The 27,091-nt window shown below is 41.2% G+C and overlaps 1 protein-coding gene across 1 annotated transcript in view; it reads left to right on the plus strand.

Annotated features, from left to right (window-relative positions):
* igsf3 (immunoglobulin superfamily, member 3) overlaps nt 1–26,856 on the plus strand; it is a 237,565-nt gene extending 210,709 nt beyond the window's left edge. The window contains exons 7-9 of the mRNA XM_063005750.1: nt 16,043–16,453; nt 24,990–25,406; nt 26,606–26,856. Coding sequence (XP_062861820.1) covers nt 16,043–16,453; nt 24,990–25,406; nt 26,606–26,856 — 1,079 coding nt within the window. The remainder of the gene's footprint in view (nt 1–16,042; nt 16,454–24,989; nt 25,407–26,605) is intronic.
* Nucleotides 26,857–27,091: the final 235 nt, after the last annotated feature.

Consider the following 27,091-nt stretch of genomic DNA (forward strand, 5'->3'; position numbering starts at 1 on the left):
GACTGACACCATCCACAGCCAGGGGAGCTTTAATTTTCCATGGACTTTAATTCTACCATCATAAAAAAGCATCTTTGCTTTTTCTTTGTCCACTGCAATTAGCAACAAAGTTCAATCAAGCTTTATGGTGCTGATTTTGGAGCAGTGTTGGTATCTTTTTGTGCTGAAACCTGTAGGACCATGGTAATTTGAAGCTCGTTTGACTGTGGAAAGTGTCACCCATGTTCCATCAGCTTCAGACCTCTTTTTTTAATTGGGTCTTGAATTACATTTGCCTGTCTGGACAAATTTAATACAGTATACGGGCACAGAGAATGGCCAATTTTTTTATTTTTTTATTATTATTTTTAAATTTTCTTTATGCATTTTCTTTCCTTTTTCTTCCTGTTTTAGCGCATCCAATTGCCCGATTGCGTCATTCCAATGCCGTTCCCAGTTCTGATTGAGGGGAACGAAGCTAACCCACGCCCCCTCCGACACCTTGGCAGCAGCCGTATGCATCTTGTCACCTACACTTTGACGAGTGCAATGCGGATCAGCACTGTGTACGGAGAGACACACCCTGACAGCACTCTTTTCGCATCTCTGTGCAGGCGCCTTCAGTCGGCCAGCAGAGGTCGTAATTGCATTAGTTATGAGAGAGTCCCTATCCGTCTTTAATATCCCATCCCTATCTGAACAACAGGCTAATCATTGTTCATGTGGACGCTCAGCCCGGCCGGCAGGCAGAGCTGAGACTCGATACCATGTATTTGAGATTACAGCTCCGTTGTACCAGCATGTGTTTTTACACATTGGCCCTAGAATCGCCAATTATTGATTGGTCTTTTAATCAAGAAAGTTCTGTGGTCATTTGAATATATTAAATATAAGAACCTTGGGTTTTCATCTTCAAAATTTGTCAGAAAGGATATTTTAACTGACGCTCAGTGCAATGCGTATGTGTACTACTGGTGAAGAAGTATTATTATAACTGGTCAGCAGTATTTTAGCTATCTATATGTCAATTTATGGATGGTATGTTTGACTGCATGAATAAATTAACCAAACCTTGCATAGGTATTACAATATACACTGATCAGCCATAACATTAAAACCACCTCCTTGTTTCTACACTCACTGATCATTTTATCAGCTCCACTAACCATATAGAAGCACTTTGTAGTTCTACAATTACTGACTGTAGTCCATCTGTTTCTCTGCATGCTTTGTTAGCCCCCTTTCATGCTGTTCTTCAATGGTCTGGACTCCCACAGGACCACTACAGAGTAGGTATTATTTAGGTGATGGATCATTCTTAGCACTGCAGTGACACTGACATGGTGGTGGTGTGTTAGTGTGTGTTGTGCTGGTATGAGTGGATAAGACACAGCAGCGCTGCTGGAGTTTTTAAACACATCACTGTCACTGTTGGACTGAGAATAGCCCACCAACCAGCCAACAGCGCTCCATGGGCAGCGTCCTGTGACCACTGATGAAGGTCTAGAAGATGACCAACTCAAACAGCAGCAATAGATGAGCGATCGTCTCTGACTTTACATCTACAAGGTGGACCAACTAGGTAGGAGTGTCTAATAGAGTGGACAGTGAGTGGACATGGTATTTAAAAACTCCAGCAGCGCTGCTGTGTCTGATCCACTCATACCAGCACAACACACACTAACACACCACCACCATGTCATTGTCACTGCAGTCCTGGGAATGATCCACCACCTAAATAATACCTACTCCTCTGTGGTGGTCCTGTGGGGGTCCTGACCATTGAAGAACAGGGTGAAAGCAGGCTAAAACAGTATGTAGAGAAACAGATGGACTACAATTAGTAATTGTAGAACTACAAAGTGCTCCTATATGGTAAGTGGAGCTGATAAAATGGACAGTGAGTGTAGAAACAAGGAGGTGGTTTTAATGTTATGGCTGAGCGGTGTATGTTACGTATTTGTAACCGCATGTTAGCATTTGTAGCATTTAGCAGAAGCTTTTATCCAAACCGCCTTACAATTCTCAGCATGTACAATGCAAGCAATTGAGGATTCAATTGCCAACCGTGCCACCTTGGTGATGGTTGGGCTTGCACCAGTAACCTGTTGATCACTAGTCCAGTACCTTAAACAGTAAGCTATTATACTATGCAGGGTAGAAAACAAGACAATCATCTTTTTCTTGCTTTTCACTCTTCTTTCCTGCATGCCTTTGATGTTCCTTTCCTTTGCTTTATCATTTCAACCTACTAGTCCTGTAATGTGCATGAATTGGAACAAAATCCAGAGATTTCTAAAGCATTTCTACCAGCAATTTGTCAGAAAGATCATTCCTTCATGCTGATATTCGTTCATGATTTTGGATTATTAGAACCTCAGAGAGACTGGTGGTTCTATGAGTACTTTCATCTGTCAGCATGGCTATATCTATAAAAAATAGCTACAAATGGATGTATTCAGGCCTAATTCCTCTTCATGATTTTGTATTATTACCAGTGCCTTTGAAAGACCATGTGTATTTTAATGTTGCATATTTTTCAGGATGTGATGTTTTATGCCGCTGAGAGTAGTTCCTACTGCTTGAGAAATCTGCATATATTTGTGGGCCACAAATGTTTACTTTTATAGTTAAGCTCTATTAATCAGTTTGTTGCATGTTTACATGAGTGAAATTAACAGAAATAAATGAATGAAATTTTGTATTTTACACATTTGGTATTCATTCATTTTGACAGGAATGATGGATTTTCTGGAAACGTTGTACTTGTGTGTTTAGTCAATATACTAAATAAAAGCAGCTTTATCTTGTCGGAGCAATGCAGCTGGCAATTAAACAGGGCTAACGACAAATTGGATGCACTCAGGAGGGGTGGAATCTTACTGTCTAACACAAGCTCTTAGAAAACCATGAAAGCGCTTTAATCATTTTCTGTGTTTGCGTTTTTCACCACCTCCTCCCATCTGTCAGGGTTGCATCACACCAGCCCTCATCACACACTGTGCTTTCTGAATATGCTGCCTGATTTGGTTCGTTTTTGACCAAGCCCCCTGGTTGTGCTTGCATTTTGTTTCAGCTTTTTTAATCACTTTAATGATTTGGTTCACAGTCGTAGACTGAAGAATAAATAAATGATCTAAAATGTAAACTTATTTATTCATGCCTGCTAAAACCAGAAAGCATTCTATAAGAAATTAAGAATTTTCCTGATGGAGAGATATAATGAAGAATCCCTCAGGTATTCACACCACACCCTGTGTGTTGTCAAGGGGAACGTGGTAACCCTGGAAACAAGGAGATGCTGGATCACCACTATGGATGTACAAAACACCCTGTGAAATCCCTGCACTCATTTCCCTTGGGCTGCAGTTAAAGCAGTAATTTGTGCTACGAAAGTAAAAATAATGTACAGGATCAGCGTGTGGTGGATGATTAGCATTATACAGAGCAGTGCTTATCAACTGGGCAACAACGGTGCAAAGAAGCCGGTCCTGCTGGCTGACCACATGCATTAAATGCATTAATAATAGACCTAAAGTACAGAAATGTGAGCTGCTGATTCATGTGGAGTGGGTCGTGATTAGCCCACAGGTCCTAGGTTAAGAACCCCCTGCTGTAGAGTGATTCTCACTCCGCTTGTATTCTTTATATGGATTTAATTATTAATTCCTTTAGTTGTGCGCGCACACACACATACACACAGCTTGTTACAGCTTGTTTGCGATGACCCATGATCTCTTGTTGTGACACATGACTAGAGCCCTACTAAATTCACAGAAAAATGTCATTAAATTACACTCATGAATTAAATGATAGAATAAATGGGAGCTACAATACACAGCACAGCCTACCTTAACGGTTGAATGTAAACCAAACACCCAGCGACATTGCGAGGCTTTATCTCAAATACAAAAATAATCATCTGTTTTGACACACTCCCCTAAGTGTCCACAGACTTGGTTGGGAGTTTGCCAATCTCAGTTACCTGAGTAGTTGCTTTACACTCCGACAACTTGGACATTTTGACTAACCGATTGCCAACTGAATTGCTGTAGGATTGCTAGGACGTAAACCTAAGGCACTTGAACACTACATGAATGAAAAATGTTAAATCGCTAAACACTAGGGCTGTCACAGAGATTAATGGAGATTAATCACGATTAAAGAACTTATAATTAAAGATTATTTTTAGAAAGCCAGTCAATGCCTATATATCTTTCAGCCAGTTATTTAAAATGACAAGTCTGTTCACATTATCTGGCAAAAGTGAGGATCTTTTCCTGTTTGTAACCCTGCCACTGGAAACAGGTGCTCAGGGTACTACAATCAACCATTTCTAGATGCAACACGGATAACGTCATGACGACCCACATCGTTAACTATGTTACAGCGTCTACAGTCCATTGTGATCCATTTAACACCAGTGTTTGTAATGTTCCCATGACGTGTACACACTATGGGCTTTCCATCCAAATTCCTCTGAAATAAAGTTAGACTAAGTCTCTGAAATAAATGAGTCAGAGACTGACCAAAGATGATACTGAAGCGTCAATTAATAACTGTCATTTTGTCTAGTGATGATTAAAATGATTATCCGAAACACCCCTACATTTCGCAATATGTAGCAGCAGCAGCTCGAGTAATTTGTAACTCACGACCCCAAACTGGAAATTGCTATCGTTATACAGTATAAACACTATGTTGCTGTGTTAAAGCAGCGCAAATTACCACAGTGACGTGTGTTTAAAGTGGCACAAACATAGCCCAATAAAAATCGTTTGATTAAAAATTTTATTCTCGATTATTTTTTTAATCGTGATTAAAATTTTAATGCGTTAATCGCATTAATTAACGCAATTAACGACAGCCCTACTAAACACAAAACTTAAAGTTAGAATTTCACGGCAAATTGCATATTACATGGGAAATGGCTTATTTTACGGTCCGTTACGCGATTTTCATGGCCGTGAATTAGGTAGGGCCTTACCCATAACCCATATAGTTTACCTGCTATTAATTCTGACCCGAATCTTATACAGCCTAATAATAAAAATCCGTCTCTTAGGGATTAGAGGTCACTGTGTTCATGGGTACTGATATTAGTCATGTAATCATCCATTCATTTACCTTCATTAACCACGTTCTCTTTATCAGTCACAGTGGATTCAGATTTTAGGAATTACCCCTAAATGAAAGCGTGCATCCATGAGGGCGGCACAGTGGCTCAATGGGCATGTTCTCCTCGTGTCTGCGTGGGTTTACTCCGGGAGCTCTGGTTTCCTCCCACAATCTAAAGACATGCAAGTGAGGTGAATTGGAGATGCAATATTGTCCATGACTGTGTTCAATTTAAATTGTGAACTGATGAATATCGTGTAACAAGTAACAACCGTTTCTGTTGTGAATGTAACCAAAGGGTATAAAACATGATGTTAAAATCCTAATAAACAAACAAACAAACTGCTTGCATGTGTAGGATTCACACATGCTTGATTCAAACAGGTACTGACACAGGTACAGTGTCGTGCAAAAGACCACTTAGAGACCACTGCTCACATTTAAGTTGAATAAGTGAAAAACGCTTGCAATAAATCAGAAAAAAGCACTGCACTAAAATTAGCATAGAAATGTCATATTCATATTTGAGTGTGTTTCCTGTAGAGGATGTGCTAATCCATTTTCAATTAAAAAATCAACAGGAGGAGGAATTTTTTTGAGTAAACAGATGTTGCTTGCTATAGGCCTCCATGAACATAATCTCTTCCCTCACGCAACATTAATATTGAATTATCACTGCAGAGAAAATCCTTTTCAAATCTCTTAATATCTGTATTAATCACTCATGAAATATGGACGGTCCTCTAAAATCATTCAGGTTATAATAGACACACAAACTTCATGTTAGGTTTTACTATATCAACATACACTGATCAGCCATTACATTAAAACCACCTCCTTGTTTCTACACTCACTGTCCATTTTATCAGCTCCACTTACCACATAGAAGCACTTTATAGTTCTACAACTACTGATTGTAGTCCATCTGTTTCTCTGCATGCTTTTTTAGTCTGCATTTACTCTGTTCTTCAATGATCAGGACCACTACAGAGCAGGTATTATTTAAGTGGTGGGTCATTCTCAGCACTGCAGTGACACTGACATGGTGGTGGTGTGTTAGTGTGTGTTGTGCTGGTATGAGTGGATAAGACACAGAAATGCTGATGGAGTTTTTAAACACCTCATTGTCACTGCTGGACTGAGAATAGTCCACCAACCAAAAATATCCAGCCAACAGTGCCCCGTGGGCAGCGTCCTGTGACTGATGAAGTTCTAGAAGATGACCAACTCAAACAGCAGCAATAGATGAGCGATCGTCTCTGACTTTACATCTACAAGTTTGACCAACTAGGTAGGAGTGTCTAATAGAGTGGACAGTGAGTGGACACGGTATTTAAAAACTCCAGCATTGCTGTGTCTGATCCACTCATACCAGCACAACACACACTAACACACCACCACCATGTCAGTGTCACTGCAGTGCTGAGAATGCCACCACCTAAATAATACCTGCTCTGTAGTGGTTCTGTGGGGGTCCTGACCATTGAAGAACAGGGTGGAAGCAGGATAAAAAGGTATATAGAGAAACAGATGGACTACAGTCAGTAATTGTACAGCTACAAAGTGCTTCTATGTGGTAAGTGGGGCTGATAAAATGGACAGTGAGTGTAGAAACAAGGAGGTGGTTTTAATTTTATGGCTGATCAGTGTAAGTAGATACATATATAAAAAGAAGCTGATATGGTCAACATCTTTTCTTTGTACTGGTTTTGGTGTAAAAGTAGAAAAAGTAGATTTAAAATGAACCCTTTTCTGTTTCACATTCACATACTGTCCTGATTGAAATTGTTTGTTTGTATAATACCGTAGAACTGCGTTGATTTTTTTTATCATGGCCGCTTGTGCGCTGAAGGTGGGAGCTCCATTCTAACAAACTCTCAGTTAAAATTCTTAAATTAGTAAGAGAAACCTCAGAAGCCACTATGGTCAATGCCAATTCATTTCAGTAGCAATTCCATTCTGAGACATTCTGGTTAAATATTGAGCTTTCCAGAAGAACCCAAAGTAATTATCAGTGCAAAAGCTATCAGGGACACAAGAGATTGGTTATTGTTTACAAAAACGTTTAAGGACTTTTTCAGAATGGAGAAGAAATACCTATTAGCTGGGACTGAAAAGCTGGAAGAGCCACACTGAGACCCTCCACTTAATTCATTCTCGATTAGTCAATAATCTCAGATACTGTTGTTTATTGGCACATGGTGTTAATTTAAGGCAACACTCAGTTTATATATTGAAGTACTGGCTTTAGAAAAGTTAGAGGAAACTGTTCACTTATGTTTAGTCACAAAACATTTTTACATGGTGACAAAATAAGATTTTTGTGGCTGCTCCAGTCTTCAGATGATGACGGTATTCATCTAGTTGGTAAAAAGATGCGTTTTGAGAGAATTACTATTTTGTCATGTTTTTGAGACGTGACTGAAAGAAACATGGAAAATAACCCAGTCTGTTTGATTTTGACTTTCAAAATTGTGAACTGCTGAACTTCTGCTGAAATCACTTATGTTTCTTTTAACTGTGTTAGCTGTAATTACAAACACACTGCCAAAGGAAAAAGAAAGTACAAGCTATCACGGACTAAATAAGTATAACAGCCTTTTCACTAACTATTATAAACCAACAGCCTCAACTGACCAAAAAGAAATTAGACATACAGACAGACAGATAGATACTTTATTTATCCCATTGATGTGTGGCACAGTGAAGAAGAAGGTCCTGGGTTCGATCCCCAGGTGGGATGGAGTTTGCATGTTCTCCCCGTGTCTGTGTGGGTTTCCTCCGGGAGTTCCGGTTTCCTCCCACAGTCCAAAGACATGCAAGTGAGGTGAATTGGAGATACAAAATTGTCCATGACTGTGTTTGGCATTAAACTTGCAAATCTTGAGTAATGAGTAATTATCTGTTCTGTCATAAATGTAACCAAAGTGTGTAGAGCATGAAGTTAAAATCCTAATAAATAAATAAATAAATGTATCCCGAGTATGGCATGGACTACATCTACAATAATAATAGCAGCAGTAGTATATATATATATATATATTGTAATAAACTATATACAGTATTTATGCAAACATATAAGTATAGATATAGATGTAAAAAAATTAAAATTATTTTATAAATAATATAAAAAAAAATTATATCATTTGTTTTAGGAAATCACTATTCTGAAACTGAATTTTGTAAGATGTAGAACCAACTTAACAACAAAACTTGAAGCAAACAATTTTCTGGAGTTTATCAGTCACTTACATTATTTTGAAGACATTTTGACACATCTTTACAACATTGCTTCATTTTCTTGTTGTTTTAAGATATGCACAGCTCCCCCAAGATCCTGCCATCCTTGGCTATTGGACTGCCTTGATTTTTTTTTTCCAGCCATTTACGTCAGTTTGTCAGGGTACTTGAGACACTGTCCAGTTGCATTACTACTTCAGCCCAGCCTAAACTGCTTACATTTGTGTCAAGAATATTCCCATACAAAGTGTAGTTCATTTTAGTCTGATGTGGCTCTAAAAAAAAGCCCACTCATCTCCCTCCACCACCATGTTTGACAGTTGGTATGATTTGTTGGTGGTGATACGATTTGTTTGACTTTTGCTAAACATGGTTCAGTGTCTGATGACTAAACATTTACAGCTTGTTCTCAGAAGTCCAAAGCATATTGTTCCAGAACCTTTTTGGTTAGTTTAGATGCCTTGATCTTTTTGTAGAGATGGGGTATTTTTATTTTTATGAGAGCCATATCTCCTCAGTTTTTTTCTGTGTGTGCTGTCATGAATGTAAACATGTTGTAGTTCTTGTTTTTTTATTCTTTATCTATGAGCAAAAAGTGGGGGGGACCGGACTATATGTGGGTAGGTGGATCTTCATACGCTGTGTGATTGGCAGAAAAGACGCCCGTGCAGGAAGCACGGACAAGAAGAGGAGGGCTGTACACGTGTAAGGAAGGCGTGGGCAGCGGCATGCTATCCTTGGATGCAAAATCTGGTGTCTGTCAACAGCGGAAGACAAATTGGATGCGCTAAATAGGGAAGAAAAATCCATAAAAAACAAAAAACACACGCTAGCACACCAGAGCTGGGATCTCGAATACATCGTATAGGGGTGTGGCATTAAGTCGGATAGGGACTCTCTCATAACTGATGCAACTATGACCTCTGCTGGCTGGTTGATGGCGCCTGCACAGGGGCGGGGAAGGAGTGCGGATCAGGGTGTGTCTGTCCATGCACAGAGCTGATCCGCAGCTGATCTAGTCTAGTGTAGGTGACAAGATGCATACGGCTGCTGCCCACATGTCGGAGGGGGCGTGGGTTAGCTTTGTTCTTTTCGAATCAGAGCAGGGATCGGCATTAGTGGAGAGGAAGCATGACACAATCGGGCTATTGGACTCGCTAAAAGAGAGAAAAAGAGCAGAACCTTTGGAAGATGGTGTAGCTGCCAGTTTTTTAAGTAAATCCTCAGCCCTCATCAGTAGCTGTAGTAAAAGATGTGCTGCAGGCGATATGGCCCCGAGGTCTCTGTGAAGTACTATATTTTTATTAAAGAGCCAAAAGCATAAAAATGTAAGGGGGTTTGGAGCTGTGCTGATCTTGTTGTTTTGGAAGATGTAAAAGAAGTGTGTGATTTGAAGACCACATACTATATATTTGGATGGGTACTTGACATTTTCTTAAATAGCAATGCCTGTGCCAGTCTAAAAGTTATGCAAATTAGCAGTCACCTTTAGAATCCATTTATCAATGAGTAAATGCCAAGGCTGTCAAAACTTGATAGTAGTCAAAAGTAAATCATGTTATTATTTGTAGTTACTATACTATACTACTGTTATATCTTCCAAAGGAGAGCCACTAAGAGAGCCACTTTTAGTGAGGCAGCACATTTTACTGCAGTGTGCTTGGTAAAATAGATGCAAAGCATTCTGGATCCCTGATCCAATATTATCCCTGGTAAAAAGTTTAAGATTTACTTTTATTAAGAACGTCCTGATTTCATTTTATATACAGTAAAAATGTAAGGTTCTGAGTATCTGCTGAGGCCAGCACAATGGCTCAGTGGGTAACACTGTTGCCTCACAGAATGAATGTTTTGGGCTCGATTCCCAGGTGGAGTGGTCTGGGCCCTTTCTGTTTGGAGTTTGCAAGTTCTCCCCGTGCCCATGTAAGTTTTCTCCAGGTGCTCCAGTTTTCTCCCACAGTCCAAAAACATGCAGTCAGGTTAATTAGAGATACTAAAATTGCTTTTAGATGAGTGTGTCTGTGAATGTGTTTGAATGTCTGCCCTGTAATGTACCGGTGCCCTGTCCAGGGTGTTTTTGTGTGCCTTGCGCCCATTGATAGCTGGGATAGGCTCCAGCACGCTGTGACCCTGATTAGAATAAGCAGCTTAAAAAATGATTGAGTGAGTGAGTGTCTGCAGAGGGCGGTACAGTGGCTCAGTGGGTAGCACTGTCGCCTCACAGCAAGAAGGTCCTGGGTTCGATCCCCAGGCGGGGCGGTCCGGGTCCTTTCCGTGCGGAGTTTGCGTGTTCTCCCCGTGTCTGCGTGGGTTTCCTCCGGGAGCTCCGGTTTCCTCCCACAGTCCAAAAACATGCAGTTATGTTAATTGGAGACACTGAATTGCCCTGTAGGTGAATGGGTGTGTGTATGCGTGTGTGTCTGCCCTGCGATGGACTGGTACCCCGTCCAGGGTGTTACTGTGTGCCTTGCGCCCACTGATAGCTGGGATAGGCTCCAGCACTCATTACCTTATGTAACATGTTATGTGTCCAAGCTTTATAAAACATTAAATATTGTAATCATTTTTGTTGAGAAATGCCAATATATTGGTTACTGGCTAATCATTACCACTCTGATATTATAACTACTGTTCTAATAATTCTAATTATACTATGTCATGTTGGTGAACAGGTTTTGCATTTATTAATAAGTGCATTTTGATTTAGTGATTCAGACTAACATTAACCCTGATTCTAACAATCAGTTTCTGGTTTATATAGATATATAGAATGATGTCTTACAGTGGTAAAACAGTGGTAGTCGTATTGAGTAGAGCTTTGGGCTATAATTTAGAAGGTTGTCGGTTCAAATCCAGGCTTTGCTATGCAGCCACTATTGTTTCCTTAAGCAAGGCCCTTAACCCTGTCTGCTCCATGGGTGCCGTACAATAGCTGACCCTGCGCTCTGACCCCAGCTTCCAAACAAACCGGCATATGCAGAAAAAGAATTGCATTGTACTGTATGTGTGTGTGTATATATATACAGGGGTTGGACAATGAAACTGAAACACCTGCCATTTTAGTGTGGGAGGTTTCATGGCTAAATTGGACCAGTCTGGTGGCCAATCTTCATTAATTGCACATTGCACCAGTAAGAGCAGAGTGTGAAGGTTCAATTAGCAGGGTAAGAGCACAGTTTTGCTCAAAATATTGCAATGCACACAACATTATGGGTGACATACCAGAGTTCAAAAGAGGACAAATTGTTGGTGCACGTCTTGCTGGCGCATCTGTGACCAAGTCTTTGTGATGTATCAAGAGCCACGGTATCCAGGGTAATGTCAGCATACCACCAAGAAGGACAAACCACATCCAACAGGATTAACTGTGGACGCAAGAGGAAGCTGTCTGAAAGGGATGTTCGGGTGCTAACCAGGATTGTATCCAAAAAACATAAAACCACGGCTGCCCAAATCACGGCAGAATTAAATGTGCACCTCAACTCTCCTGTTTCCACCAGAACTGTCCGTCGGGAGCTCCACAGGGTCAATATACACGGCCGGGCTGCTATAGCCAAACCTTTGGTCACTCGTGCCAATGCCAAACGTCGGTTTCAATGGTGCAAGGAGCGCAAATCTTGGGCTGTGGACAATGTGAAACATGTATTGTTCTCTGATGAGTCCACCTTTACTGTTTTCCCCACATCCGGGAGAGTTACGGTGTGGAGAAGCCCCAAAGAAGCGCACCACCCAGACTGTTGCATGCCCAGAGTGAAGCATGGGGGTGGATCAGTGATGGTTTGGGCTGCCATATCATGGCATTCCCTTGGCCCAATACTTGTGCTAGATGGGCGCGTCACTGCCAAGGACTACCGAACCATTCTGGAGGACCATGTACATCCAATGGTTCAAACATTGTATCCTGAAGGCGGTGCCGTGTATCAGGATGACAATGCACCAATACACACAGCAAGACTGGTGAAAGATTGGTTTGATGAACATGAAAGTGAAGTTGAACATCTCCTATGGCCTGCACAGTCACCAGATCTAAATATTATTGAGCCACTTTGGGGTGTTTTGGAGAAGCGAGTCAGGAAACGTTTTCCTCCACCAGCATCACCACTGTGCAGGACTTGTATATGTCACTTCCAAGACGAGTTGACGCTGTATTGGCCGCAAAAGGAGGCCCTACACCATACTAATAAATTATTGTGGTCTAAAACCAGGTGTTTCAGTTTCATTGTTCAACCCCTGTATATATATATATGACAAATAAAGACTTTCTTCTTTTTCTTTTATGGGGTTGGGGGATAGGGTTACAGGGTTGCAGTGTGAAGGTCTGAATAAACAAACTGGCAACAAATAATCAAAGTCAAATCCATAAAGAAAGAGGAGATTTACAGAGTGCATACAATTACTTAACATGAAATATTTTCCTATAATCCAGACACAGAATCCTATAGTGTGCTTGAAATAGTACCACACCTTCGAAACCTTCGATCAAAATCCAATTTAGCACCCTGTTTAGTATACAGGATGGTATTTGGAACACGAGCTCTACTCTGCTCCATGTGCAGACTGATAAAGAGAGGTTTATGCTGATGTATTATGTGAATGTAATGCTTCTTATCCATTTTATTAGTTTTATATTTCCAGTTTCCACTCTCTTTTTGCTTCTCGCGTCTATGGGTTGTACATTTCTAGCTTAAATTGTAATTAGAGTCAGGCTGCTTTTACATGGTAAGCTTTTTGTGCAGCAAAGCCACTTAATGCATGCTAACTGTAAGTATTGACAGTTTATTGACATGCAGGTTTGTATGAAATATATTTTAGTTTAAAACTGAACAAGCTCTGGTAACGGTCATCGATTGGAGATGTAAGAAGGTAAAAAATATAAATATATACCCTTATGGTTTTAACTAAGGGGCAAATTAAAAAAATTGAAAAGCTATAAAGCCACAACAAGCGATACCAGGGTTAGTAAACGTGGGATTGTTATCTAAATGCTTGTAACTTGTAATTCCTATTTCACAGCTTACTAGTCGCCATGCATTCTCACAATGTCATGGTACTGTTTTAAAGTTTGCTAAGAAACAGTAAGAAGTCATTTCTTCCTGTCATGTCTGTCACTTTTGACTATGTCATATAAACAATTTGTGCACTGTTGTGCAGTGGCAAGCTCTAAAAACTGAGTTGCAAAGCAATGAATCATGACCCGTACCGTTTCACTTCATGACAATGACACAGCCAGCATAAAAGCAGTTTTGCTTTGTATCATGTGGTAGCAGCATTAGGCTTTTATCAGACTCACTATGTGCTGAGGTATTTGTACAGCTGTTCTGCCTACACACAGTCCTTTTTGCCCCAGCAAAACAAATAGCAACATGTAGGCTATCTGATCTGGTTTATTTGAACTCCATTTTGTAAATATGAGTTCACCATGCTGCTTTTCTAAATCTTCTCATAGTGTGGAAAATCAGGTTGTGGTGTGGCAATTGCATCGTATGCCTGGATATAATCTAATCCAGACACTGTGAAAGCCTTCAACTGAAGGTTTTTTTTTTTTTTACAATACAGAGGAACCTCGATTTAATGTATTTCAGATTTAACAAACAAAATCTGAAAAACCGAATGACGGTCCGATGGTTTAAAATTCCGGAGAGAAGTGTAACAAGAACAGTAGTTCAGTAAATATCCGCTAGCCGGCGCACATCTCTCTGTTTACATGAGTGATAGGCTTTATTTTGACAGGAGGCTCACTTTGTTCTCGCCTTTTTCTCCGTGTTTTTAGTACACCAATTTAATATTTATTTATAGGATTTAGATGACATATTTACATATCTATTATTGTTGTTCATTTTACTGTTTATCATATGTGCATGTTTAGCACTTTTGTGGACCTTAGTTCTGTGTTTTTGTATATTTTCATACCCCATGTAAAAAAAACAACTCGCTGTTTCAGACAGATGCATTTTACGAACCAGTGCCCTCCCTCCTTTTTGTCTGTTAAGTCGAGGTTCCTCTCTGTATATGTGTATATATACAGTGTATCACAAAAGTGAGTACACCCCTCACATTTCTGCAAATATTTTATTATATCTTTTCATGGGACAACACTATAGAAATAAAACTTGGATATAACTTAGAGTAGTCAGTGAACAACTTGTATAGCAGTGTAGATTTACTGTCTTCTGAAAATAACTCAACACACAGCCATTAATGTCTAAATGGCTGGCAACATAAGTGAGTACACCCCACAGTGAACATGTCCAAATTGTGCCCAAAGTGTCAATATTTTGTGTGACCACCATTATTATCCAGCACTGCCTTAACCCTCCTGGGCATGGAATTCACCAGAGCTGCACAGGTTGCTACTGGAATCCTCTTCCACTCCTCCATGATGACATCACGGAGCTGGTGGATGTTAGACACCTTGAACTCCTCCACCTTCCACTTGAGGATGCGCCACAGGTGCTCAATTGGGTTTAGTCCATCACCTTTACCTTCAGCTTCCTCAGCAAGGCAGTTGTCATCTTGGAGGTTGTGTTTGGGGTCGTTATCCTGTTGGAAAACTGCCATGAGGCCCAGTTTTCGAAGGGAGGGGATCATGCTCTGTTTCAGAATGTCACAGTACATGTTGGAATTCATGTTTCCCTCAATGAACCGCAGCTCCCCAGTGCCAGCAACACTCATGCAGCCTAAGACCATGATGCTACCACCACCATGCTTGACTGTAGGCAAGATACAGTTGTCTTGGTACTTCTCACCAGGGCGCCGCCACACATGCTGGACACCATCTGAGCCAAACAAGTTTATCTTGGTCTCGTCAGACCACAGGGCATTCCAGTAATCCATGTTCTTGGACTGCTTGTCTTCAGCAAACTGTTTGCGGGCTTTCTTGTGTGTCAGCTTCCTTCTGGGATGACGACCATGCAGACCGAGTTGATGCAGTGTGCGGCGTATGGTCTGAGCACTGACAGGCTGACCTCCCACGTCTTCAACCTCTGCAGCAATGCTGGCAGCACTCATGTATCTATTTTTTAAAGCCAACCTCTGGATATGACGCCGAACACGTGGACTCAACTTCTTTGGTCGACCCTGGCGAAGCCTGTTCCGAGTGGAACCTGTCCTGGAAAACCGCTGTATGACCTTGGCCACCATGCTGTAGCTCAGTTTCAGGGTGTTAGCAATCTTCTTATAGCCCAGGCCATCTTTGTGGAGAGCAACAATTCTATTTCTCACATCCTCAGAGAGTTCTTTGCCATGAGGTGCCATGTTGAATATCCAGTGGCCAGTATGAGAGAATTGTACCCAAAACACCAAATTTAACAGCCCTGCTCCCCATTTACACCTGGGACCTTGACACATGACACCAGGGAGGGACAACGACACATTTGGGCACAATTTGGACATGTTCACTGTGGGGTGTACTCACTTATGTTGCCAGCTATTTAGACATTAATGGCTGTGTGTTGAGTTATTTTCAGAAGACAGTAAATCTACACTGCTATACAAGCTGTACACTGACTACTCTAAGTTATATCCAAGTTTCATGTCTATAGTGTTGTCCCATGAAAAGATATAATGAAATATTTGCAGAAATGTGAGGGGTGTACTCACTTTTGTGATACACTGTACATATATATTTATATATATATATTCCTTTCCTCTCCATACAGCTTTTATTCCATGATTTAAAACTCCTACTTTCTTTTCCTATTTCCAGTGAGCAAGCTACACATGCACAAGTCCAACCAGAGCCTGCATTTTGTGGAGGACAGTCGTGTACGCGTCAACTGCTCCGTTGCATCTCAAACGAGCAGCGAGTCCCAGCATGCCGTGCTGTGGTACGCCCGGAAGGATGAAGCCGCTCAGTCGGATGAGCTGCTGCTGAAGATCGAGCACACCGGCGCGTTTGAGTACGGGGCGTACGCCGAAGAGGAGCGTCTGCGCAGCCGTGTGCAGTGCGAACGCCTCTCGCCGAACCTTTACGGCCTCACGCTGCATCATGCTGAGACCAGTGACTCTGGAACCTACTACTGCATGGTAGAGGAGTGGCTTTCCGACCCCGACGGAACTTGGTATCGCCTGGCCAGAGACTCTTCAGGGTTTACCAATGTGGTCGTCAAGCAGCCAGGTAAGAGTGGGAATAATTCAGTACTGTTGACAGTAATGGAATCATACGTTGCTTTTTAACTGTGGTGGAAAAAAACCTTAATACCTTAAAGACTGGATTGTGAGTAGTCTTACAGAGAGACTATGTAAATGTAATAACATTGGGAAAAATAAACATCCCTATATACTCTTGTTGGTGACCTTGTAGGACAGTGAAAGATTCCACCCTTAACAGAGATTTTTCAGCTAGAATATAGGAACTGGTCTAAACCAGCTAGAAGTGGGTACATACCATGTACACGTCCAGTAACATTTTATTGTAGCAGTATGGAATATTGGAATATGACTACTGGATTTACATTTTTAAGTAGTAATTGATTATGTAGTAATACCTCAAGTGTAAATTAACATTTTTCTCTCACATAACCAAATTCTAGGAGGGGGGTGCTAGAGCTTATCCCAGCTTTTCAATGGGCGCAAGGCACGCAGTAGACAGGCTGCCAGTCCATCTCAGGGCAGATACACATACACACACCCACACCTACAGGGCAATTCAGTGTCTCCAATTAACATAACTGCATGTTTTTGGACTGTGGGAGGAAACCGGAGCACCCGGAGGAAACCCACGCAGACACGGGGAGAACATGCAAACTCTGCACAGAAAGGACCTGGACCTCCCCACCTGGGGATCGAACCCAGGACCTTCTTGCTGTAAGGTGACCGTGCTACCCATAGAGTCACCGTGGCGCCCATAAATTGTATTTACTACTTCCTAATTTCTTTAAATAGAAACTTCTCAGCAATTTGAAGTAGCTTAATAGGTTACAATCAGCATACTATCCATGATCAAAAAATCTAGAGGAGATAAAGTTATTCAAATGTTGGTCTGATAGGGTCATGAAACCGTTTTCAGGGATCAGGAACTCCAGTATACCACAGTTAAAGGCATTATCTTGAAATACAGAAATCCTGAAACATTTAAGTTTTTTAAGGTGGCTGACCCTTCAAAATTTCTCAGAGATTTCATTACTCATTCAAAAAGACATAACAGAACCTAGATGAACAACTAAGAAACTGCTGGTCTAGAAAAAGTCACTGTACACCATGGATGTCCAGTAATTACCTGCCCCGTCATGAATGTAACCAAAGTGTGTAAAACATGATGTTAAAATCCTAATGAATAAATAAATATACCATTTGGTGTAACAAATATGCAAAATAGTTCAAATGAGGAGAGGCAAACATTTGACAGATATATATTTATATCATTTTGAATCTTCCTGTTGTCTGACAATGTAGTTGTCCCAATTTAAAGCCTCAATGGGTTTTTCTTGCGGTATCTGAAAAAGTTCCCTACCCTGCTTACTGGCAGCAGCGATAAACAAATTTATTGCTTATCCCACACAGATTACACTCTTAGTTTAAAGCCGTATAAGTCTGTGCCACATATTAAAAATAATAAGGACACACAGTGTCAAGTCAAGCAAGCGTTACATCGCCGTGGGCTTACAAGGCCTGCTGTGCAAGAAGCAACCCCTGCTTCAGAATTAGGTTTTTAAACGAAAGGTTGATGCTAATCCCATTGACAAACAGAAAGCGGTAGCACAGCAGTCTGTAATGTCGGTGTAAAGCTTGCTTGACTGTGTAAACTGTCGCTCATGTTTCTTCAGCTTCTAATTTACATATACATTTTTATCCAAAGCGACTTACAATTGTGTCCACATACATTGAGAGAAATTGAGGGTTAAGTTCCTTGCTCAAGGGCCCAACAGTGGCACCCTGGTGGTTTTGGGGCTTAAACCAGCAACCTTTCAATTGCTAGTCCTGTACTTTAACTGCTGAGCTACCAAAGCTTCTAATTAATGAAAGATGCATTGTTTTGGCAGTTCTTGTTTCTTCCATCAAATCATTTGCACTTAGCATAAGAGAACAGTTTTGGACTCCACTGTTCCATGTACTTGTAATAGGTGTAGTCAAATCCTAATATAGTCAGTCACCTGCTAAATTTATTGATGTGTGACTGTGTATTCAGTATTCAACCCTATCACACCTAGTGAAGAGTAAGTGTAGGACACCCATGACTGCCTCCCCACTGCACCATGAAAGCTGTGACATATTTCCACATATTACGCTAATGAATGAGTGGTTTTCATGTTGGCATCCATTCAACCGTTCGTCACATTCTTAAGGGTGGTGTTTGTCTTCCACAATTGCTAGTAGGTCTGTGTTCTGTTCCCGTGGGCTCCCATTGCCATCTGCCTTTTCTGGAACAGAGAGGATTAGAGAGAGTGGCCTGAAATCATCCCTCCCCAGGGGATGGCATGGCACTCAGCCCAACAGCTCAGGTTTGTGTAAAAGAAGGAAAGAGAGACACCTTAAAGGCAGACGTATATCAGCTTTCACAGAGAACCTGACTATATTAGGCCTAGGCTCTAAGGAAGCACTTATCGAGTCTATTGAAAAGACAATACAGAATGGACATCCTGTAAATGGCCAACTAAGCTGCACACACTGCTCCTGAACAATCCCTGAAGGAATACGAGAATCCATACTGCAAGCAGTCATTACCTCTACTATCCAGAACCATGTGGCTTGTACACTGATCCTAAACGCTATTCAAGCATCATCTGCAGCCTCTAGCAACCCCCCATTCTCAATCCAATTTCTCACACATGTGGCACTTTTTGTGTACACAAAGGTGAGCACCACCCTGCTATTATTAAGCTCTGGTCTGTTGGGCAGCTGATCCCTCATATTGTCCTTTATGCAAAGAAAGAGCGTTTAGCATCTGGCTCTTTAAAACCTGGCAAAGACAGAAAGGAGGCCTTAGATATTCCCCAGACACAGTTATCACTGGTGATGGAGGTCGTGTCCCCCTAAATCTTAAAAATCCTTTTATTATGTACCACACTTTTAAAGTTACATGCAGTGCAAGAAATCAGTAAACAGGATTGATCTACTTTGGCAGTCCAATGTGGCAGTCTGGGTGTCTGTTCCTTACACAGATCTGAAAGATTATTTAATGCTTATTGTTTTACTAATATTCAAATTATTTAACGATGCTCATAATTGTTTTTATAATAAGTACAAAGTCTGGCACTATTCAAGTGTATAATTAGCATTACTATCCGAATACTATTATGGTTAAGATGTGGAAGCATCAAAATGTACAATATTTTAAACCATTTAAGTAAATAAATGGAAATGCAAGTTACAGTGCCTTGCAAAAGTATTCAGCCCCCTTGAACTTTTCAACCTTTTGCCACATTTCAGGCTTCAAACATAACGATATGAAATTGTAATTTTTTGTGAAGAATCAACAACAAGTGGGACACAATCGTGAAGTGGAACGAAATTTATTGGATATTTTAAACTTTTTTTAGAAATAAAAAACTGAAAAGTGGGGCGTGCAATATTATTCAGCCCCCTTGCGTTAATACTTTGTAGCGCCACCTTTTGCTGCGATTACAGCTGCAAGTCGCTTGGGGTATGTCTCTATCAGTTTTGCACATCGAGAGACAGAAATTTTTGCCCATTCTTCCTTGCAAAACAGCTCGAGCTCAGTGAGGTTGGATGGAGAGCGTTTGTGAACAGCAGTTTTCAGCTCTTTCCACAGATTCTCGATGGGATTCAGGTCTGGACTTTGACTTGGCCATTCTAACACCTGGATACGTTTATTTGTGAACCATTCCATTGTAGATTTTGCTTTATGTTTTGGATCATTGTCTTGTTGGAAGATAAATCTCCGTCCCAGTCTCAGGTCTTTTGCAGACTGCAACAGGTTTTCTTCCAGAATGGTCCTGTATTTGGCTCCATCCATCTTCCCATCAATTTTAACCATCTTCCCTGTCCCTGCTGAAGAAAAGCAGGCCCAAACCATGATGCTGCCACCACCATGTTTGACAGTGGGGATGGTGTGTTCAGGGTGATGAGCTGTGTTGCTTTTACGCCAAACATAACGTTTTGCATTGTGGCCAAAAAGTTCGATTTTGGTTTCATCTGACCAGAGCACCTTCTTCCACATGTTTGGTGTGTCTCCCAGGTGACTTTTTATAGATATCTTTGAGAAATGGCTTTCTTCTTGCCACTCTTCCATAAAGGCCAGATTTGTGCAGTGTACGACTGATTGTGTCCTATGGACAGAGTCTCCCACCTCAGCTGTAGATCTCTGCAGTTCATTCAGAGTGATCATGGGCCTCTTGGCTGCATCTCTGATCAGTCTTCTCCTTGTTTGAGCTGAAAGTTTAGAGGGACGGCCGGGTCTTGGTAGATTTGCAGTGGTCTGATACTCCTTCCATTTCAATATGATCGCTTGCACAGTGCTCCTTGAGATGTTTAAAGCTTGGGAAATCTTTTTGTATCCAAATCCGGCTTTAAACTTCTCCACAACAGTATCTCGGACCTGCCTGGTGTGTTCCTTGGTCTTCATGATGCTCTCTGTGCTTTAAACAGAACTCTGAGACTGTCACAGAGCAGGTGCATTTATACGGAGACTTGATTACACACAGGTGGATTCTATTTATCACCATCAGTCATTTAGGTCAACATTGGATCATTCAGAGATCCTCACTGAACTTCTGGAGTGAGTTTGCTGCACTGAAAGTAAAGGGGCCGAATAATATTGCACGCCCCACTTTTTAGTTTTTTATTTCTAAAAAAGTTTAAAATATCCAATAAATTTCGTTCCACTTCACGATTGTGTCCCACTTGTTGTTGATTCTTCACAAAAAATTACAATTTCATATCGTTATGTTTGAAGCCTGAAATGTGGCAAACGGTTGAAAAGTTCAAGGGGGCTGAATACTTTTGCAAGGCACTGTATTTAGAGGAGAATTGCTCTCTCCTCTGTACATTTCCCTTCCCAAATAGTTCCTTATTGCTCAATTAATTTCAAAATATTAGCTCCATCTTTATTATAATACCAATGATTAGAAAAGAAGAAAAGAAAGCATACTCTATCTACTCTTATATAGATTTGTTTATTTATTTATTATTTATTATTATTTAACATCATGTTTTACACTTTGTTACATTCATGACAGAACAGGTAGTTATTTGTTACACAAGACTCATTAGTTCACAAGTTCAATGTCAAACACAGTCATGGACAATTTTGTATCTCCAATTCACTTCACTTGCATGTCTTCGGACTGTGGGAGGAAACCGGAGCTCCCACAGGAAACCTACACAGACACGGGGAGAACATGCAAACTCCACACAGAAAGGACCCGGACCGCTCCACCTGGGAATCAAGCCCAGGATCTTCTTGCTGTGAGGCAACAGTGCTACCTAAGCCTCTTATATAGAAAATGTCTATATAAACGTGTGCCACAATTATTGGCACCTATTTTATAGCTACTTTTAACAGAAGAGTATCCTTTTTTTTCTCCCAATTTAGCGTAGTCAATTTGTCTTCCGCTGCTGGGTCCCTGATTGCAGTCGAGGAGGGTATATTGCTGCTCACGCCTCCCCTGACTCGCACGCAGCCCTTAGTGGAACCCTTTTTCACCCATGTATTCTGCTTCTGCCTCTCCACCTGCTAATCAGGGTCTTTACACAGCGTTGACTCCACACACATAGCCTGGTCATCCCACCCTAGCAGAAACGTGCCTGCTGCAGGCACTGCCAATTATTCCCGCTAGATGCGCCCAGCCGACCGGTGGCAACACCAAGTTTCGAACCGAGGAGTTCAGAATCTCGGCGCTGGTGTGCTAGCAGAATATCACGCTGTTCCACCTGGGTGCCAACAGAAGAGTATTCTGATAAATACTTTATGTTTTACTATTCACCTGTGTAAAAACTGATTTTTATGCTGGACGCTCTTCCTTATGCAACCATCCTTAGATTACCCAAGCTCGGGACAGAGACTTAGAGTGCAATGACAAGTGTTCTCCTAATGGCCATCCCTCTTTCAGACATATTAGTCATGTCTGTGTGGACACCTGACCAGCTGATAGCACCTCTGAGATTTGAACCCCGATACCCAGCAGTAGTGGACCACCCGAGCGCCCAGTATGAGGAACAAATTAAGTTAGCATTACTAAACTACAGTTTCGATAGAAAGTTTGATTAGGGTTATTTTTGTTTTGTTTGTTTTGTCTTAATTGGACAGCTAGGGGGGCGACACAGTGGCTCAGTGGGTAGCACTGTCGCCTTACAGCAAGAAGGGCCTTGGTTTGATTCCCAGGTGGAGCTGTTCAGGTCCTTTCTGTGTGGAGTTTGCATGTTCTTTCCGTGTCTGCATGGGTTTTTTTCCGGGAGGTCCGATTTTTTGACATTGGAGACTTGAACTAATGGATCTTGTGTAACCACCTGTAACTACCTGTTCTGTCATGATTGTAACCAAAGTGTGGAAAACATGACATTAAATCCTAATAAATAAATAATAAACTGGACAGCTAAGTTAAATAAGTTCATAGCCATTTGAAAAAAAGTGCTTTCAGTCAGCATAAAGCTTTTTAATTCTAATAATTCATCTAAGATTCTATCATTCATCAGAGTAGTACAGCTGTAGAACTGCTGGTTCATTATTAATGATCCCATTCATGTTAATTATTCACTCTGACAACCTTCCAAGTATGCAGCTTAGCTTCCATTTAACTGGAACAAAAATAATGTGAAATTTTCAAACATTGCTTTAATCTCATCAAAAATGTATTAAATCTATAGTTACGGCAGGACCTTGTTTGCATTTCTATATCCTGATGTACGTGTTGTCCTTCTGCGGTTCAGCCGCCTCCCACCCCGATTTTTGCTCCTGCTTCAAACTAACTACATTGTTCAGTCATTAGCTTGGAAGCCCCTTACTTAACCTGGTACTTAATCTGATATTCTGCAACCAAAATGCATTAAGGAGGATTTCTGCAGCGTGCACTATCTAACCTCTGTTTCAGCACATAGCCTCAGGAAACGCCTCTACTCGCAGGGGAATTTTATTATCAGGCATCACATTATGAGACTTACATTTCCATAATGTTTCTGTCTAAATACGTGCTGGAAATTCAAACATAATTTCCCTTGGGGCGCAAGAAGGGTTTATTGAAATGCTTGGGTGCATGGCATCTTGGGATATTATCCAGGACTATGTCTTTAAAAACAGTGATCAGTGAAGGTCAGGCCTCACCTTATCTTCTACCTCTAATTATACATATTTGCATTGTGAGCAGGAGATTAGGGAGGTCTTAGTTCTAAAACTTAAAAAGGTTTTTTTACCATTTCAGTGTAATAACCTGATAAAAACTGTGAATTTGCTTTTAATGACGGTTAAACGGTACTCACTCACATTTTGGACTGCTGTTCTTTATGGAATCTGCCAGTTCTGCTATATTAAGGAATGAGGTTGTTAGAAAAATCAATAAAATAAAATGAATTAATAAATACAACCCCAAATCAGAAAAAGTTGGAGAGTTTCTTACATTTACTTTGACTTGTATTTCATTGCAGACAGGTAGATATTTCATGTTTTGTCTGCTCAGCTTCATTTCATATATTAATAAACATCCATTCCTGCATTTCATGCCTGCAACACATTCCAAAAAAAGTTGGGACAGTAAAGCATTTACCACTTTGTAATGTTGCCATTCCTTTTCACCACACTTAAAAGACATTTTGGCACCGAGGATACCAAGTGATTTACTGTTTCAGCTTTTATTTTGTCCCATTCTTCCTGCAAACACGTCTTAAGATGTGCAACAGTATGGGGTCGTCGTTGTTGCATTTTTCCTTTCAAAATTCTCCACACATTCTCTATTCAGAACTGCAGACAGGCCAGTCCAGTACCAGTACCCTCTTCTTCCACAGCTATTGTTGAGTGGTGGTTCTTGATGCAGTGCCGTCTGAGGGATCGAAGATCACGGGCGTTCAGCTTAAGCTTGTGCCCTTGGCCTTTACGCACTGAAATTCCTCCTGATTCCTTAAATCGTTTAATGATATTATGCTCTGTAGAGGGATAGTCCCTTCCAATCTTTCTTTGAGGTTCATTGTTTTTAAACATTTCAATAATTTTCTCACACATTTGTTGACAAACTGGAGATCCTCTGATCATCTTTGCTCATCAAAGACTCAGCCTTTCCAGATGCTGCTTTTATACCAAACCATGATTACAATCACCTGTTTGGAATCACATCATTATTTAGTTTTTTCACCTCATTACTAGCCCTAAATTGCCCCCGTCCCAACTTTTTTTGGAATGTGTTGCAGGCCTGAAATGCAGGAATGGAGGAATGTTAAAAAATGAAATGAAGTTGTGCAGACAAAACATGAAATATCTTGGGTTCAAACTCTCTGCAATCAAATAAAAGTCAAAGCAAATGTAAGGAACACTGCATTTTTAGTTTATTTGAATATTTCCATACTGTCCCAACTTTTTCTGATTTGGGGTTGTAATATTAACACAATAATTTGGATGTGGTCTGTCCTAGTCTAACTTTTTTTAAAGGGTTAAACAGAATATACATTTCTTATATTCATTAGGAATTACCTAAAAATACAAATGTACAACTGTTTTCTTTAAATCTAAACTGTTTTATTTTCTCTTTCTCTCTGTCTATTTATGTCAGCGGTCAAACTCCAGGTAGAGGAGACCGAGTCTAACGTCACAGTGTCTGAATCTGGATCTTTCCATTTGGGCTGCAACATACCGTCTCAGTCCTCCAACAGCTCTCGTTTCTCAGTGTCGTGGTACGTGTCTCGCTCGGAGAGAGAGGCCGAGCGGGAGTGCGTGTTCTCCATCGGCCATGACGCCGTGTTCGGCAACGGCAACTGCGATCCGACCGAGCAGCTGGGTCTGACCTCGCGGCTGCAGTTTGAGCGTACTACTTTGTACGCCTACAGTTTGAACATTCAGAAAGCATGCCCAGAAGATGCAGGTCGGTACTACTGCCACGTGGAGGAGTGGCTCCTGAACCCACGCAAGGTTTGGTACCGCCTCGCAACCAACTACTCTGGAGCCACAGTTGTTAATGTCTATGAACAAGGTAATGTCAAGTACTGTGGTACTCAGTGTGTTGCATTTGTACGTTATATTTTATTGGTGATTTCTAAGGCTGTGCTTTTGGTTTCAATTTTTTTCGGATCTATTCCATATTTTATTTTAAAAATGTCTGTCATGCCGCTCAGGTGGCGCAGCGGTAAAACAAGCTAGCGCACCAAGCTGATATTTCAGAGTTGTTGGTTCGAAACTTAGCTCTGCCATCCGGCTGGGCGGCTACACAAACGACGTAAAGCTTGTTGTTCATACAGGGTGGGAAGCCACACAGGGACCTCATAACTGATGCACTTACGATCTCTGCTGGCTGATTGATGGCGCCTGCCCAGAGTTGAGGGATAATGCATACACAAAGCTGATCCTCATATGAACTCGCCTCGTGCAGGTGAAAAGATGCAGTCGGCTACTGCACACATGTCGCTCTCCTCAATCAACAGTGGTGATCAGCATCAGTAGACAGGATGCGTAATGCAGTCGGGTAATTGGATACAACTAGATTGGGAGAAAAAATGGGAAACATGCAAAAAAAATGTCTGTCATCTGTGAAACATCCATTTTTTATACTATAATTTTTATCCTCTTAATGTCATTAATGGAAAAGAATGCATAGTAAGAAAGCAATTTGGCATTAAGGCATGATTTGACAATTTGGAGGGTAGCGCTGTCACTTCACAGCAAGTAGGTCCTGGGTTTGATTCCCAGGTGGAGCAGTCCGGGTGCAGTGTGTGGAGTTTGCATGTTCTCCTTGTGTCTGTGTGGGTTTCCTCATACAATCCGAAGACATGTTAGTGCGGTGAATTTGACACAAAATTAGCCGTGATGGTGGGTGACATTGAACTTGGACTGATGAATCTTGTGTAACCTGTAACTACCTCTCCTGTCATAAATGAAGCCAAATTGTAAAACGTGACATTAAAATCACGTTTTAATAAATAAATAATAAATAGACGTTGACTTTAGTTACTGTACTAACAGACATAGTTCATGTTTTTTTCTAATTGATCATACTTTACAGAGGTACAGTACATTCGTTAGAACGTAGTCTAAAAGGTTTTTTAAAAAAGAGAAAAATCAGTCCGCTCTTAAAAAGCTTTGCTTTTTTTCCACATGGAAAGGGCAGGAACCGTGCTGCTTGAATGCCATTTTAAAATGTCTCGCTATTTATTTCCTTTTTATGTCTCTCGGCAGTCTCGACCCTTCAGTCGGTGGTGTGCTCCAACAACTCACTCTTCTATTTCATCTTCTTCTACCCCTTCCCCATCTTCGGCATCCTGCTCATCGCCGTCCTCCTCGTGCGCTACAAGAGCCGCAGTTCGAACAAGAACCAGGAGGGCAAGAACGGGGCGCCGCTGCTCTGGATCAAAGAGCCGCATCTGAGCTACTCCCCCACGTGTCTGGACCCGCCCGCTCTCAGCCTTCACCCGGGCTCTGTGGAGTAACAGGGATGGAGGGGTAGCAGCACCCTCTCTCTCATCCTGTTTTTTTCTCTCTCTTTGTTTGTTGCTATCTCTCCTGTTTCTCAGGAGCGTTTCGGGCTCCTGCATCAGCCCTGTTAATCCCTCCATACGGCTGACTGAACCCTCCGGTTGACGTGGTCGTGGCTGCCAGCGGAACACTTAGACGTTTGGTTTGGTTTGGTTGTTTATTTTATGGATTATGTCCGTGTATCATGTT

This window comes from Trichomycterus rosablanca, chromosome 12 (genome assembly GCF_030014385.1).
Source record: "Trichomycterus rosablanca isolate fTriRos1 chromosome 12, fTriRos1.hap1, whole genome shotgun sequence".
Lineage (NCBI taxonomy): Eukaryota > Metazoa > Chordata > Actinopteri > Siluriformes > Trichomycteridae > Trichomycterus > Trichomycterus rosablanca.